The following is a 14,755-nucleotide window of genomic DNA, read 5'->3' on the forward strand; positions in this document are numbered from 1 at the left end:
GACTTGAAACCTAAAAGTTTAAGAACCACTGCTCTGGGGGGTTCAAGAACCACAGGTTAATAATCATAAATGATGCAGCATTTTAAAATGCTTCCCAGGTTGTTAAATTTATGGCTACTGGCTCTGGCTGCTTTGTGGGGCCAGGTTGGGGGCTAGACTTCAGAAGTGCATACCACTTCCTTCCTGGAAAGAGAATGAGAGCAGGAAAAATCATGTCTAATTGCTTTCTGGGAAAGGTCCATCTGGCCAAGCCTGCATCCAAATGTTTGAACGCCTGAAAATAATCTTCTCCTCAGTGCACCATGAACTATATAACTATCTCCTAAGACAAATTTGTCAGACAGAGGCTCAGATACCCGCTGAACCCGTGTTCTTTTCCAAGCTCACTTTCTCTCTTCAAGGACACCCTGTCCACATGACGATATACTACCAGCATCTTCCTGACACCAGCAACAAATCAGCAACAGACAGCTGCCTCTGGAAAAAGAGTTTTTTCAAAACACAATTGGGAATTTCCTTTGAGTGATACAGAAATCTTCCCTCTCATTCTTATCTTCTTTTATTTTCCAGTCCTTTCATAAAGCACTTTTGTTACGATACTTAAAAAAGAAAATCTTTTCTGGGTCTCCCTCGGTCAGGAGTGAGAAAACAATACAAGGGATACAGGGGCAGGAGAGACAGAGGATTTTAAAGAAAAAGCAATAAAAGAAGTTTCCAGCACTGGGGAGGAAGGTTGCAGTAGTGGAAGCCAGGATTAGTGACTAAGCTGGAAGAACAAATACTTTGGCATAAGACCTGACTTTGTAGAAGCACTGAGTAGGGACAAAGGAAAGACTAAATTTAGGCAGCAAATCAGAAACAAGCAGATAGACACAAAGCAGAAAGATGCGATAAACAAGGAGAGAAAACAAAAGCACAAAATTTGAAATCAGAAAGAAAGGATAAAATCATATTGCAGTCCCTTTAATGGGGACGTCAGCTCCATATATCCTCAAGTCCTGTATTGCTAAGTAGACTAAGAATGGCCCTGAGCAATTTTTTTTAAAAATTACATTCAGTTTCCCCAAGAGCAAACAATAAAAATTGTTAAGATCCCTGGTAGGAAAGCATGGAACCCACTCCAGTATACTTGCCTGGAGAATCCCATGGACAGAGGAGCCTAGCATCCACTAAAATTGAACAAAGCACAGAAAGTTTTTTTAATTACTTTTTAAAACCACTTTTATTGGAATAATCAGGAGTTTTAAAGACTCCTTTTCTTTTCCTTACCATATACCATATTTTCTTGACATTCAGTTACACACTTTAAGCTAATTTGCTATTTCAGTAGATGTGCTAAAAAGTATGTAATGTTACTCAATTATATATGAGAGCCTGTCATTAACAGACATAAAATTATTTATTCTGTGACCTTAACAATAATTGGAAATTCCTTTACATAAATAACTATACTATTTAAAGTAACAGTAATTTCAGAATTAATATTATTTTTAAAATCTGAATTTTCTATTGATAAAACTGTATTTATAAAGTAAATTTACATTTCCTAATTGGACTTAATATGTGATTCTTTAATCTACCAGGATACTTGGATTCTTTCCAAACCAAATTCTTTTCCTAAGAATATTCAAAATTACATATGTGGACATAAGACATGGGACATAATCTTCAGAGAACTGTTATATTAAGTTACAAAAATTCAATATTTACCATATGACACCCTTGATTCCAGGTTATTGTTATTTGACAATAATAAATAGTATATATTCTAGTATTTTGTAGTTATTTAATGCTCACCTTTTTTTTTAATTATCTAGTGGCCATGTTAAAGTTCACTAAAAGAGATTACAATATACCAAAAGCATAAGGGTGTAAATATGTAAATACTGATTACACAGAAAGGTTGAGAAAAGTGTACAGGCCAGCAAGCCATCATTTTTGGTACAGTCTCAGTTGGTAGACTAATGAAAGATACCAACAAACAGAAAAAGTGATGCCTGTTGACTACTACACTCTGTTCTGGAGATGAATGGATACACTTAAAGCCTCTCATTCCAACCATGGGCAACGACACACCTCATGAAATTCATTCAAGTATTATTCATTCTAATTTGTCAACTTTCCTCAAAGTTCCATCCATAATTGCCCAAAATGCTGCATGTTCCATCAAGTTCAAATGTAGTAGGTCACAACTGGCCATGCTCTGGATAGAACCTACACTTCTGAAACAACTCAAGATTACACTTGTCTTTTATTTCATTGTTGGCTGATGTTGGTAACTTATTAGCAAGCCAGGGCTCCCATTCTTCATTAACGAAGCTGATTTTTCCAAACAAAATCCATATACTACTTTTAGCCTTGTTAAACTTTATCTTAGTTATTGTTCCCTGCGAAGCATTTCATAAGCTACTCATCATTTTAATTATTGCAGTTTACACATCCACAAGTGTAACAGTATTTCTTCTATGCCTTTATTCAAATCATTTATGGAATTGTTAGACTCAAATCAGAGAACAGAAGCCTAAAAAACACCAGTAGAGATCCCTGTCCAGGTTGATATCTATTTTCAGTAATTCATTCATTTTAATCATTCAAAAGTATATCTTAAGCTCCCATTAGAGAACATTCACCATTTGAGGCACGGGAAATATAGTTGTTAATGAAACAGACACTGTCTCTGACGTCACAGTGCATACAGGGTCTGCCAGTAAATGAAATAATTAAGTGTGATAGAATTATCATAGGATAAGTGAAATGAGAGAATACAGCTAAGTAAGCAACATGGTGTAAGAAATTTATAAATGAATATTCTTCAGAATGGTGGTTTATTCATTGGGAAATATGCATTATTCTTATCTAGCCCTACATGCTCCTTCATTCCACAGGGCTATCATATGACATAATCTCAAATGCTCTACTTAAATCAAGAAACACTATAACGAGAACACAGCACACAACAGATCCACTTTTTAAAGTGTTAGAGATATTCTCCAGTAATGTAAAACTTATGCTGGTTCCTTTTAATCAAGATACTCAAAAATGTTGTTTTTAAGTTTTGACAACACATCCTAGAACTCTGCCATACTTAAAGAAGTAGTTTACAGCACTGCTTAAAGCTTAAGCAATTACTTAATGCAAAATAATGTGTAGTACTGCTTCTCAAACTTCTATGTATGTATGAATCACCTGGGAATCATTAAAATACAGATTCTGATTCAAGAGGCTTGCAGTAGGGTCTAGAATTCTGCCTTTCTAATAGGCTCCTAGGTGATACCAATGCTGCTGGTCAATGGAATACATGTTAAATAACACATTATCAATGAATAACATTTGTCTCTCTCTTGTCTGGCACTTTTCCTAACCTCCATGAATTCTTAATAATAAATATAAATTATGTTAATGATCATTGTGATAATGCTTACATGTTTTTTATTTTAGATAAACTTCATCTAGAAACTACAATAGCCTTCATTTATATAAAGTAATTGTTTTTTCACTGCCTTCATATCTACTATAGGTTTTAGTTCCCTTAATCTTAACCTGTGTTTAACCCTTCCCAACTGATGACTCTTCTCCTTGGGAAACAGCAAAGAGTGAAATAAGAGTTGTTTGGATTGCTTTATCTCTGCAACTGATAAAACTATGTCACCTAATTCCCAAGAGAACAAAAAGAAAAATCAAGTTTCAGACTAAGAGCTAAGATTCTTAATTGTCTGTTTACTCTATCAGTACAAACAGAATTAAGTTCTTAGTTTCCATATTTTCATCTTAATGTTTAGCCCACAATGCCTTCTCATCTGACTCAACAAATTGTAGTAAGAACTTAGTATTCATCTTGAGCAGGACTCAGAATGCACTCCAGTTTTGCTATGAAATAGTCAAAGAAAAAGAAAGAGCCTAAAGAAAAATTTAATAAAGCCTAATTGAAGTGAACTGAACTGAATCATTATTAACATGACTATACTGTGAAATAACATTGTACATTACTCAACATCTGAGAGTAGAAACAATGTAAGGAAGAAGAGGAAAACGCTGGTAATAGTAGTTCAAGGGATGCTAAACAAAATATTTAAATATGATTTTCATTTGCTGTATCTTTTTAAAGTTTTTGATGACTTAAAGTAGAATTCTTATGCAATGACTTTGTCTTATTCACATTATTATAATCACTTCTCCCAAGAAATACAAATTATTATTTAACAGACTTGTCCATTTCCAAAAAGCTCAAGATTGAGAAAATTTGTCTTAAATCAATTAGCCCCCATTTTCTGTACAGTCCCCAGAATTTAGACTTATAAGGGCTAGCAAATAATGATGGATGGGAAAGAAGTTCAATACACCAGGTTAAACTCCTTGGTTTAGATAGATGGCCAACTCCAATCAAAATCCTAGGGAACTAAACACTTAGATTAAGAATAAGGGCAGGCCATTGGTGGCTCAGACGGTAAAGAGTCTGTCTACAATGCGGGAGACCTGGGTTCGATCCCTGGGTCGGGAAGATTCCCTGGAGAAGGAAGTGGCAACCCATTCCAGTACTCTTGCCTAGAAAATCCCATGGACAGAGGAGCCTGGTGTCCATGGGGTCACAAAGAGTCGAACACTGAGCGACTTAACTCACTAATCTAATTCCCTGGGGCAAACCCCACCCCTATTTAGGTCCTATACCTATCTTTCTTCTAAGTACCTCAGACTTTTTTTTTTTTTTGCCTTAAAATTTCCTTTCTCAGCTTCCAGTAATTTGGCGTTGTAGTCTGGTTTTATCCTAATTAACATTCACATAACTGGTAGCAGATGAAGAGTAACTGGATCTTATCATGCAGTTCCTTTTTCAGATAAGTTGTTAGGCTGAAAGCTAAGAGCCTTCTGTTCTGTTCTCAGTTCTGTCGGTGATCAGCTGTATAATCTTGGGCAAATATTAAAGCTACAGTTTACCTGAAAGGCTTGTTATTAGGGAAGAAGCAAAGACAATGTGTAAGTGCCAATGACTGTGAGCGACAGTCCATGTAATAGGAAGGTTTGGATTTGAAAGGCTTACATTCCAACCCATTCTGCTATAAAACAGCTATGTTACTTCAGGTAACCTGTTTCTCTTTCCTCGTGTACAAAATGGAAATAATTAATCTACCATGCCTATCTCAGGTGGTTTTTTTTTTTCAAGACTGACTAGAACAGAAATTACAAAATGTCTGACATAGAATAGGCTGTCAATAATATGAATCTGACTTCAAGGCTAATAAATCACCACCACAAATCATACACCTGCAGGGTTTCTTGCAATGAATTTAAAAGGGAAATTCCAACATTAAAACTGGTAGTGTATATGAAATCGTCTCAATGGAGTCACACTGGCTTATACAAATTATGCTATTGACCCATTTTTATTTGTGTGCTTATGGAAATGGAAAAGGTTGTTGGCACTAAACCACCATCATGAAACCAAAAGGAAGGGAGGAAGGAGGGGAGGAAGGGAGGAAATAGGAAGCAGGGAAGAAGAGAAGGAGGGAAGGGGGGATGGAAAGGAGGAAGGAGGGAAGACATATATTTGTGTTGAAAATAAATCCAAGAAATCACAATAGCCTTAACATTACCATCCAGGAAAGTCTGTTCAAGATAATCAATGATCTGAGTGGCCTCACAAATAATGTTTTCCCCGTGGATAAGGACGGGCACTTCTCCAGTTGAGTTCAAACGCATAAACCAAGGCTCATTGTGCTCACTCAGGGGCAGACTTACATCATGTTCCTCGCACTTCAATGCCTTTTCAGCAATTACCAAGCGCACCTGGAAGAGTTCACATTGGTTACCACAACGCAGGTAGGCTTTTAATTAAATGACATCCCTGGATACCAGCAAGCAGCCTTTTTGTGCTTCCCTGAGTTATTAAGATTTCCAACACTCTTTTCAACTCTATTCCTGGAATTAACAAGTGAGACATATTCTCGCAGCTCAATCTTATAAGTTAGAAAAGATAAGTAATGAGAATGATTCTGGCGATATTCAGTCCACGGTCACCCTCTTCGTCACTATTTTTCTTTGTGTCCTAAACCTTATGGTGTGTCTCCTCATAAGAACCTGAAACAGATACACTAGGCCTGTTGAAGAGAGTGACTCAACCAAGAGTAAAAGAAGGAACCCTGGATGAGGCGGTTGCCGGAAGGCGCTTCCCTCTGCCTCACTCTCCAAAGGCCCCGGAGACGAGGTCTCCCGCCCCAACGCCCAAAGTGATGTTTTCTGTCGTGTTTCATGAGTGGCAGTGCCTGAGTCACGGCCTTTCCATCTCAGATCGATCTTCCCTGCTCCTCCATATAAGGCGCACCCCTGCCCCACAGGGCGCGCCCGCCCTCCCGCCGCCCGCAGGGGTTGAGGCGTTGGAGGTCTAGGTGGGCGGGCTTCCCCGGGAGGCACCCAGCAGGAGCTGTCCAGGTGCTGAAACCTGATCGGCGCCGCCCGCCAGGCCGAGGCCTTTACCTTTTGAGAGCTGAAGGAATGCGTCCAGTGGTACAGAATGAGCTTAACCTCTGCGTCCGACTTGTCTTCCGCCATCAAGGGCGCGCCCCCTCTCTGCTCGTCCTGCCTCCGAGCCATTTCGGGGTGCGCGAGCGCGGGAGGGCCTCGCCGGTCCTTCCTTTACTTCCTCCAGCCACACTGCCCTGCAAAGAGCCGTTTAGCTTTTCCGGGTGCCACCCGGAGCCGGGAAAGTTGCGTTCGCGCGGATGGACGAACAGATCACTGGGAAGTGTAGTTTCGCTGGGGAGAAAGCTGCGGAGCGAGTCCGCAAAGACCCGGGGCGGGGTCTCAGCGCGCGGAAATCACCTGGGAGGTGCAATTGGACGTTTTTTAGAGGAAATGATCTAAAATATGAGTTCCTGATTATTCAAGATGAGTAATGAAATGTGTTAATTGCAAATTACTCATGGGTTCTGTAGATGGAGTAGAGATGGCTCAGGTACAAAAGCATCAGTTTCCCAAGATACTTAGGATTCCCCATGGAGAGGCTGTGCCTTTGATGGAAGGCTGATAGACAAAAGATTTATGAGTTTTCATTAGAAGATGCTACTATGAGGTCATGTAACAACAACAAATCTCATTAACAATGAGAATTAAAAGTCTAGTTGTTAAATAAAGAAATTTTTTGTCCATTTAAAAATGTTTTAAATTCATTTTATTTAAGTATTGTTGGTTTACAATGTTGTGTGTGTTTCTGCTGCACAGCAAAGTGATTCAGTCATGTGTGTGTGTGTGTGTGTTCTTGTTCATATTTCTTTCCATTATGGTTTATTACAGGATCAAATATAGTTCCCTGTGCTATGCAATAGAATCTTGCTGTCTACCCCTCCGATATACAATAGTTTGCACCTGCTAGTTAACACAGAATTTTTAGAGCAGAATTGCTTGGGTTTGTTTCCTAGGCTTTCAATTTTCCCAATTTTTGAAGTAGAGATAATTCTAGTTTCCCCATAAGGTTTTCGTGAGAATTAAATAACTAAATACAATGTTAAACACTCAAAACAGGCTAGCATGTTGTAGACACTAAATGTTATGTACAATTTCAGTTGCCTTATAAACATTCTCTTTATAACCATGGTCAAAATCATAATTTTATGATAATCTAGTCATTATTATACACTTCTCAAAATTCAGCACAATAGTAAATCAGCAGAATTTCTCTTTTAGTGAATATATATTAAAATGACCATGAAATGAATGCTTGTTATAATTCATCCAGCAAATATTTATTGAGTATCTACTGTGTTCCAAGCATTGTACTGGGCACTGGAAATACAAAGATGTATAACTCTTCATACATGGCACCCAAGATATAAGTCTGGTGGCAGGAACAAGAAAATAAATAGATGACCACAGTGGAGGTGAGAACTATCAGTCTTAAGAGGAAACACAAATACTAAGAGAAATGAAAGGTCTGAAAAAGGCCCCTAGAAGAGACAGAAATCTCACAAGGTCCTTCCTCTCCTTTACAATACTTTATTTGTTGTTCTCTGTAATTACTGTTTAAAGATTTTTATAGTATCACTTTATACCCTTGCATGCATGCTAAGTTGCTTCAGTCATGTCCAACTCTTTGAGACCCTATGGACTGTAGTCTGCCAGGCTCCTCTATCCATGGGGATTCGCCAGGCAAGAATACTGGAGTGGGTTGCCATTTCCTCCTCCAGGGGGATCCCCAACCCAGGATCCAACTCAAGTCTCTTATATCTCTTGTTGGCAGGCAGGTTCTTTACCACTAGTGCCACATAGGAAGCCCCATTTTATAGTGAAAGTCACTCTGTAGCCTGCCAGGCTCCTCTGTCCATGGAATTCTCCAGGCCAGATTACTGTGGTGGATAGCTGTTCTCTTCTCCAGGGGATCTTCCCAACCCAGGGATTGAACCCAGGTCTCCCACATTGCAGGCAGATTCTTTACCATCTGAGCCACCAGGGAAGCCCCTTTATACCCTTCAGTTCAGTTCGGTCGCTCAGTCGTGTCTGACTCTCTGCGACCCCATGAAACACAGCACGCCAGGCCTCCCTGTCCATCACCAACTCCTGGAGTTCACCCAAACTCATGTCCATCAAGTCGGTGATGCCATCCAGCCATCTCATTCTCTGTCATCCCCTTCTCCTCCCGCCCCCAATCCATCCCAGCATCAGAGTCTTTTCCAGTGAGTCAACTCATCACATGAAGTGGCCAAAGTATTGGAGTTTCGGCTTTAGCATCAGTACTTCCAATGAACACCCAGGATGGATCTCCTTTAGAATGGACTGGTTGGATCTCCTTGCAGTCCAAGTGGCTCTCAAGAGTCTTCTCCAGCACCACAGTTCAAAAGCATCAATTCTTCGGCGATCAGCCTTCTTCACAGTCCAACTCTCACATCCATACATGACCACGGAAAAAACCATAGCCTTGAGTAGACGGACCTTTGTTGGCAAAGTAATGTCTCTGCTTTTTAATATGCTATCTAGGTTGGTCATAACTTTCCTTCCAAGGAGTAAGCATCTTTTAATTTCATGGCTGCAATCAGCATCCTCAGTGATTTTGCAGCCCAAAAAAATAAAGTCTGACACTGTTTCCACTGTTTCCCCATCTATTTCCCATGAAGTGATGGGACCAGATGCCATGATCTTTGTTTTCTGGATGTTGAGCTTCAAGCCAACCTTTTCACTCTCCTCTTTCACTTTCATCAAGAGGCTTTTGAGTTCCTCTTCACTTTCTGCCATAAGGGTGGTGTCATCTGCATATCTGAGGTTATTGATATTTCTCCCGGCAATCTTGATTCCAGCTTGTGCTTCTTCCAGCCCAGCGTTCCTCATGATGTACTCTGCATAGAAGTTAAATAAGCAGGGTGACAATATACAACCTTGACGTACTCCTTTTCCTATTTGGAACCAGTCTGTTGTTCCATGTCCAGTTCTAACTGTTGCTTCCTGACCTGCATACAGGTTTCTCAAGAGGCAGGTCAGGTGGTCTGGGATTCCCATCTCTTTCAGAATGTTCCACAGTTTCTTGTGATCCACACAGTCAAAGGCTTTGGCATAGTCAATGAAGCAGAAATAGATGTTTTTCTGGAACTCTCTTGCTTTCTCCATGATCCAGTGGATGTTGGCAATTTGATTTTTACCCTTAAGTGAACTCAAATGCTACAGCAAAAGTGATCCTTACCAAATTTGTTTTTTATCCATTCACACTTCAGAGCAGAAGAAGAAGCAAAATTGTGACATCAGTCAGAGTGGGGTTTAAACTCCAGCTCCACTCTTACCCTGAACTCTCCTGAGCCTTCACTTCATCATGTGCAAAATACGAGCATCTAAAAATATGTGAGTGCCATGGCATTCACTGAGAGACTGTGTATAAAGAGTAACCAAAAGTGGGGTCCAGCTGCTAGCCACTCAAAAGCCAATAATGAGGCCATGTTGGTGGAAAGGAAAGTTAGTTTTATTCGGGATGCTTGCAACAGTTGGAGTAGGAAACAGGGGCCCACCTGTCCAAAGGCCAACTTCCTCACCTCCTCCCATCCGGACTATCAAGGGGCAAGACCTTATAGGGGTCAAGAGCTTTTATAGACAGAAGGGCAGGGGTGGGAAGGGGTGGCTAGATGCCAAAACAGCACAGTCATCTATGATAGTCATCTTGAAATTGGTCATGCAATGGTCTGACCAACATCATCTTGATTGTTTTAAGTACAGTTAATCTTCATTTTCAGAAGATATTAAGAAGAGGTGGCAGGAATACACAGAAGAACTGTACAAAAAAGATCTTCACGACCAAAATAGTCACGATAACGTGATCAATGACCTAGAGCCAGACATCTTGGAATGTGAAGTCAAGTGGGCCTTAGAAAGCATCACTACTAACAAAGCTAGTGGAGGTGATGGAATTCCAGTTGAGCTATTTCAAATCTTGAAAGATGATGCTGTGAAAGTGCTGCACTCAATATGCCAGCAAATTTGGAAACCTCAGCAGTGGCCACGGGGCTGGAAGAGGTCAGTCTTCATTCCAATCCCAAAGAAAGGCAATGCCAAAGAAGGCTCAAACTACCGCACAATTGCACTCATCTCACACACTAGTAAAGTCATGCTCAAAATTCTCCAAGCCAGGCTTCAGCAATATGTGAACCATGAACTCCAAGATGTTCAAGCAGGTTTTAGAAAAGGCAGAGGCACCAGAGATCAAATTGCCAACATCCGCTGGATCATGGAGAAAGCAAGAGAGTTTCAGAAAAACATCTATTTCTGCTTCATTGACTATGCCAAAGCCTTTGACTGTGTGGATCACAAGAAACTGTGGAACATTCTGAAAGAGATGGGAATCCCAGACCACCTCACCTGCCTCTTGAAAAACCTGTATGCAGGTCAGGAAGCAACAGTCAGAACTGGACATGGAACAACAGACTGGTTCCAAATAGGAAAAGGTGTACGTCAAGGCTGTATATTGTCACCTTGCTTATTTAACTTATATGCAGAGTACATCATGAGGAACGCTGGACTGGAAGAAGCACAAGCTGGAATCAAGATTGCTGGGAGAAATATCAATAACCTCAGATACGCAGATGACACCACCCTTATGGCAGAAAGTGAAGAGGAACTCAAAAGCCTCTTGATGAAAGTGAAAGAGGAGAGTGAAAAGGTTGGCTTGAAGCTCAACATTGAGAAAACAAAGATCATGGCATCTGGTCCCATCACTTCATGGGAAATAGATGGGGAAACAGTGGAAACAGCATCAGACTTTATTTTTTGGGGCTCCAAAATCACTGCAGATGCTGATTGCAGCCATGAAATTAAAAGATGCTTACTCCTTGGAAGGAAAGTTATGACCAACCTTGATAGTATATTAAAAAGCAGAGACATTACTTTGCCAACCAAGGTCCCTCTAGTCAAGGCAATGGTTTTTCCCGTGGTCATGTATGGATGTGAGAGTTGGACTGTGAAGAAAGCTGATCGCCGAAGAATCGATGCTTTTGAACTGTGGTGTTGGAGAAGACTCTTGAGAGTCCCTTGCACTTCAAGGAGATCCAACCAGTCCATTCTAAAGGAGATCAATCCTGGATGTTCATTGGAGGGACTGATGCTAAAGCTGAAACTGCAATACTTTGGCCACCTCATGCGACGAGTTGACTCACTGGAAAGACTCTGATGCTAGGAAAGGTTGGGGGAGGGAGGAGAAGGGGACGACAGAGAATGAGATGGATGGATGGCATCACCGACTCTGTGGACATGAGTTTGAGTGTACTCCAGGAGTTGGTGATGGACAGGGAGGCCTGGCATGCTGTGATTCATGGGGTCGCGGAGAGTCAGACACGACTGAGCGATTGAACTGAACTGAATCTTCATTTTCAGGGTCGGTTTGTTCCCATTTCCTTGACCAGTTCTCAGAATTGTGGCAGCTTATGTCATGGGTATAGTCTGGTCATCATGCAGTTAACTCCTTTCACCTGGTAGGGGTTTCAGTATGTATAAGACAGCTGCCAGGATATGGCTCACAATATTATCTATAGTCCTTGAGCAAGAACTAACGGTCCTTGACTATGCTTAATGGCTAAACTATTATTTGGTTTCCTTTGACTGTTTTCCTTTGTTTCTACACATTCTCACTTCTCTGATTAAACTTATTCATTGGCTCAAGTTATCCTACAGACAAAAGGCAGGCAGAGGACATGGGGGGCAAGGACCATAGGATCCTGCTCCCTGTCAGAAGCACTTAGCATGTTGTCTGCTAAACAGCAGTTGATAAAGGAATTTGTGGAAAAGCCCCTTCATGATGTGAAGAAGACATCACACTTGTTCTTCTCTCTTTAGACCTCAAAATGTTTTCACCAGTAAGTGAGAGAGCTACAATTCAAACTTGACTTTTTGACTACTAGTCAAGTACTGCTTTCTATAACACTATGCTAGCTTTACACCAAAGAAAGAAAGTTGTAGACTTACCAGCTTTACACAGCTGGAGTAGACATTATGGAAAATGTAGCCACTTTCTTTAAAAGTAGTCCACATCAGTTCAGTTCAGTTCAGTTCAGTCGCTCAGTCGTGTCCAACTCTGCGACCCCATGAATCACAGCACGCCAGGCCTCCCTGCCCATCACCAATTCCCGGAGTTCACACAAACTCACCTCCATCGAGTCGGTGATGCCATCGAGCCATCTCATTCTCTGTCGTCCCCTTCTCCTCCCACCCCCAATCCTTCCCAGCATCAGAGTCTTTGCCAGTGAGTCAACTTGTCGCATGAGGTGACCAAAGTATTGGAGTTTCAGCTTTAGCATCAGTCCTTCCAATGAACACCCAGGATTGATCTCCTTTAGAATGGACTGGTTGGATCTCCTTGCAGTCCAAGGGACTCTCAAGAGTCTTCTCCAGTACCACAGTTCAAAAGCATAGATATATACAAGTCTATTAGAACACGAACTACCAGATCAAACTACAGCTCACATGTCTTTCTTGTGCATTAGACTTTGAACCTCAGAAGGTGAAAGACCCAGTATTATTCATTTTAGTATCCCCAAGAATCCAAAATAGTGCTTTGTACATAAAAGATGCTCCCAAACTGCTTATTAATTGAGAAAAAGCATAGCTAACCACCATCACCGATAGCAGCAGTAAACAACGACAAACAGCAACAATAATAAATATAGCCTATCTACTGCTGTAAACATTCTGTGTAAAGGTAATTTCATTCGACAAAATTCAGTACTTACAAATCTGGACTGTGGATCATGGCTCAGTAAATGGACTGTTTCTTATGTTAACTTTTAAAATTTTACTTATTTATTCTTGGCTACACAGGGTCTTCATTGCTGCACGAGAGCCTTCTCCAGTTGCAACAAGCAGGAGGTACTCTTCGTTGCAATGTGAGGGCGTCTCACTGTGGTGGCTTCTCTTGCTGAGGCACAGGCTCTAGGCGCAGGGGCTTCAGTAATCACGGTGCATGGGCTCCGTTGTTGTGGCACACAGGCTTAGTTCCCCTCAGCATGTGGAATCTTCCCAGACCAGGTATCAAACCATACACCCTGCATTGGCTGGTAGATTCTTAACCACTGGAATATGTATTGAAATTTGTTATTCATTTAAATATTTCTGAGTGATTGAAGTTAAAATGGATTTTATTGGTACTATGAAATAACAGATCACATGCTCTCTCTGAACCTGAGTCACCTTACCTATAATTATGAAGAAAATCTACCAGATATGCTGAATACACAGATCTATTCAGTTTGGAAAAATTCCTTGAGCTAAACAATTAATGATTTGTGCACTTTCCTTTATGTCTTATGCTTCAGTCAATTTTAAAATTATCATATAGAACTATTATAGCTGAATGACGTATATATATTTATGCAGTTGTCATTATGTAAAGTTCTATTACTGACATTACCTATTTTGACATGTATTAGATAATTCATACATATTTGTAAACATTTTTTAATGTATGTCAACTAAGCCAGAGATCTTGAAACCTTCTGACAAACTGAAATATTCCAGGTTTGTTTTTTAAAGTACTTTTATGAATGACCACAAGAGGTCTCTATCTTTTTAAGAATAATCAATCCCTTGCCATTGGTTTTTTTTTTTTCTTGACAAATAAGAAAACTGAAATGGTGATATTCTTCAGAGAATATATTGACTAATCAAGCTATCTAATTAAAAATGAAATTTTCCAAAATTAGGGGGAAAAATCTTTTATACATATGTAAAAAATAGAATATCTCCACTTTCTCCTGATAATAGCTACTAAGCACCCACAATCTATTTTGCCTGCCCTGTCTGACCCCTGCCAGTTTTCTGACCCATGTGAATAGCATAGGATTTGTAATTGATATATTACAATTACAAAAAAAAAGGGGGGTAGAGGTCCTTATTTAGAAATTATTTTCAAGAATTTTTATCTCAAACGTGAACAATTCCTGTTAACTGATATTCTCAAGCATCTACAAAACTAATTATCTATTTGAATGAGATAAAAGATGGGCTCCTCAAAAATACACTGATTTGATCATATAATTGCAATGGTTCCAACTAGTTTACTGAAGTGTTAATCAGCTCCTATACTTATTGTGCTTCTCAAAGTATGGTCCCTTGACAAGCAGATCAGTATCATCTGGAAACCTGTTAGAACTGCACATTCTACTCTGAAGGTGGAATCCAGAGTGTTTTTAAAGGCCCTCCAGGCTTTTCTGATGCACATTAAGTCTGAGAACTACCAGATTAATGTATAACTGATGAGCCATCTTAGTTCTCAGCCCCCAGTTTGCCCCAGTGGTAAAATTTG

At 40.1% G+C, this 14,755-nt stretch overlaps 1 protein-coding gene across 6 annotated transcripts in view; it reads right to left on the reverse strand.

Moving 5' to 3' along the window:
* Positions 1-14,755, reverse strand: part of GDAP1 (ganglioside induced differentiation associated protein 1) — a 55,422-nt gene that overhangs the window by 11,879 nt on the left and 28,788 nt on the right. For 3 of the 6 annotated variants that reach the window (XM_088844789.1, XM_055432483.2, XM_055432484.2), the window contains 2 exons: positions 6,469-6,650; positions 5,589-5,781 (listed from right to left, as the gene is read on the reverse strand). The exons of 2 other annotated variants lie outside the window; for them this stretch is intronic. In XM_088844789.1, coding sequence (XP_088700915.1) covers positions 5,589-5,781; positions 6,469-6,585 — 310 coding nt within the window. In that variant the 5' untranslated portion in view covers positions 6,586-6,650. Of the gene's footprint in view, positions 1-5,588; positions 5,782-6,468; positions 6,651-14,755 lie in introns of those variants that run through there. One more of the 6 variants, XM_088844792.1, reaches the window with a different exon arrangement.

Source organism: Moschus berezovskii, chromosome 16 (genome assembly GCF_049115385.1).
Source record: "Moschus berezovskii isolate FMDL1 chromosome 16, NW_MosBer_1.0, whole genome shotgun sequence".
Lineage (NCBI taxonomy): Eukaryota > Metazoa > Chordata > Mammalia > Artiodactyla > Moschidae > Moschus > Moschus berezovskii.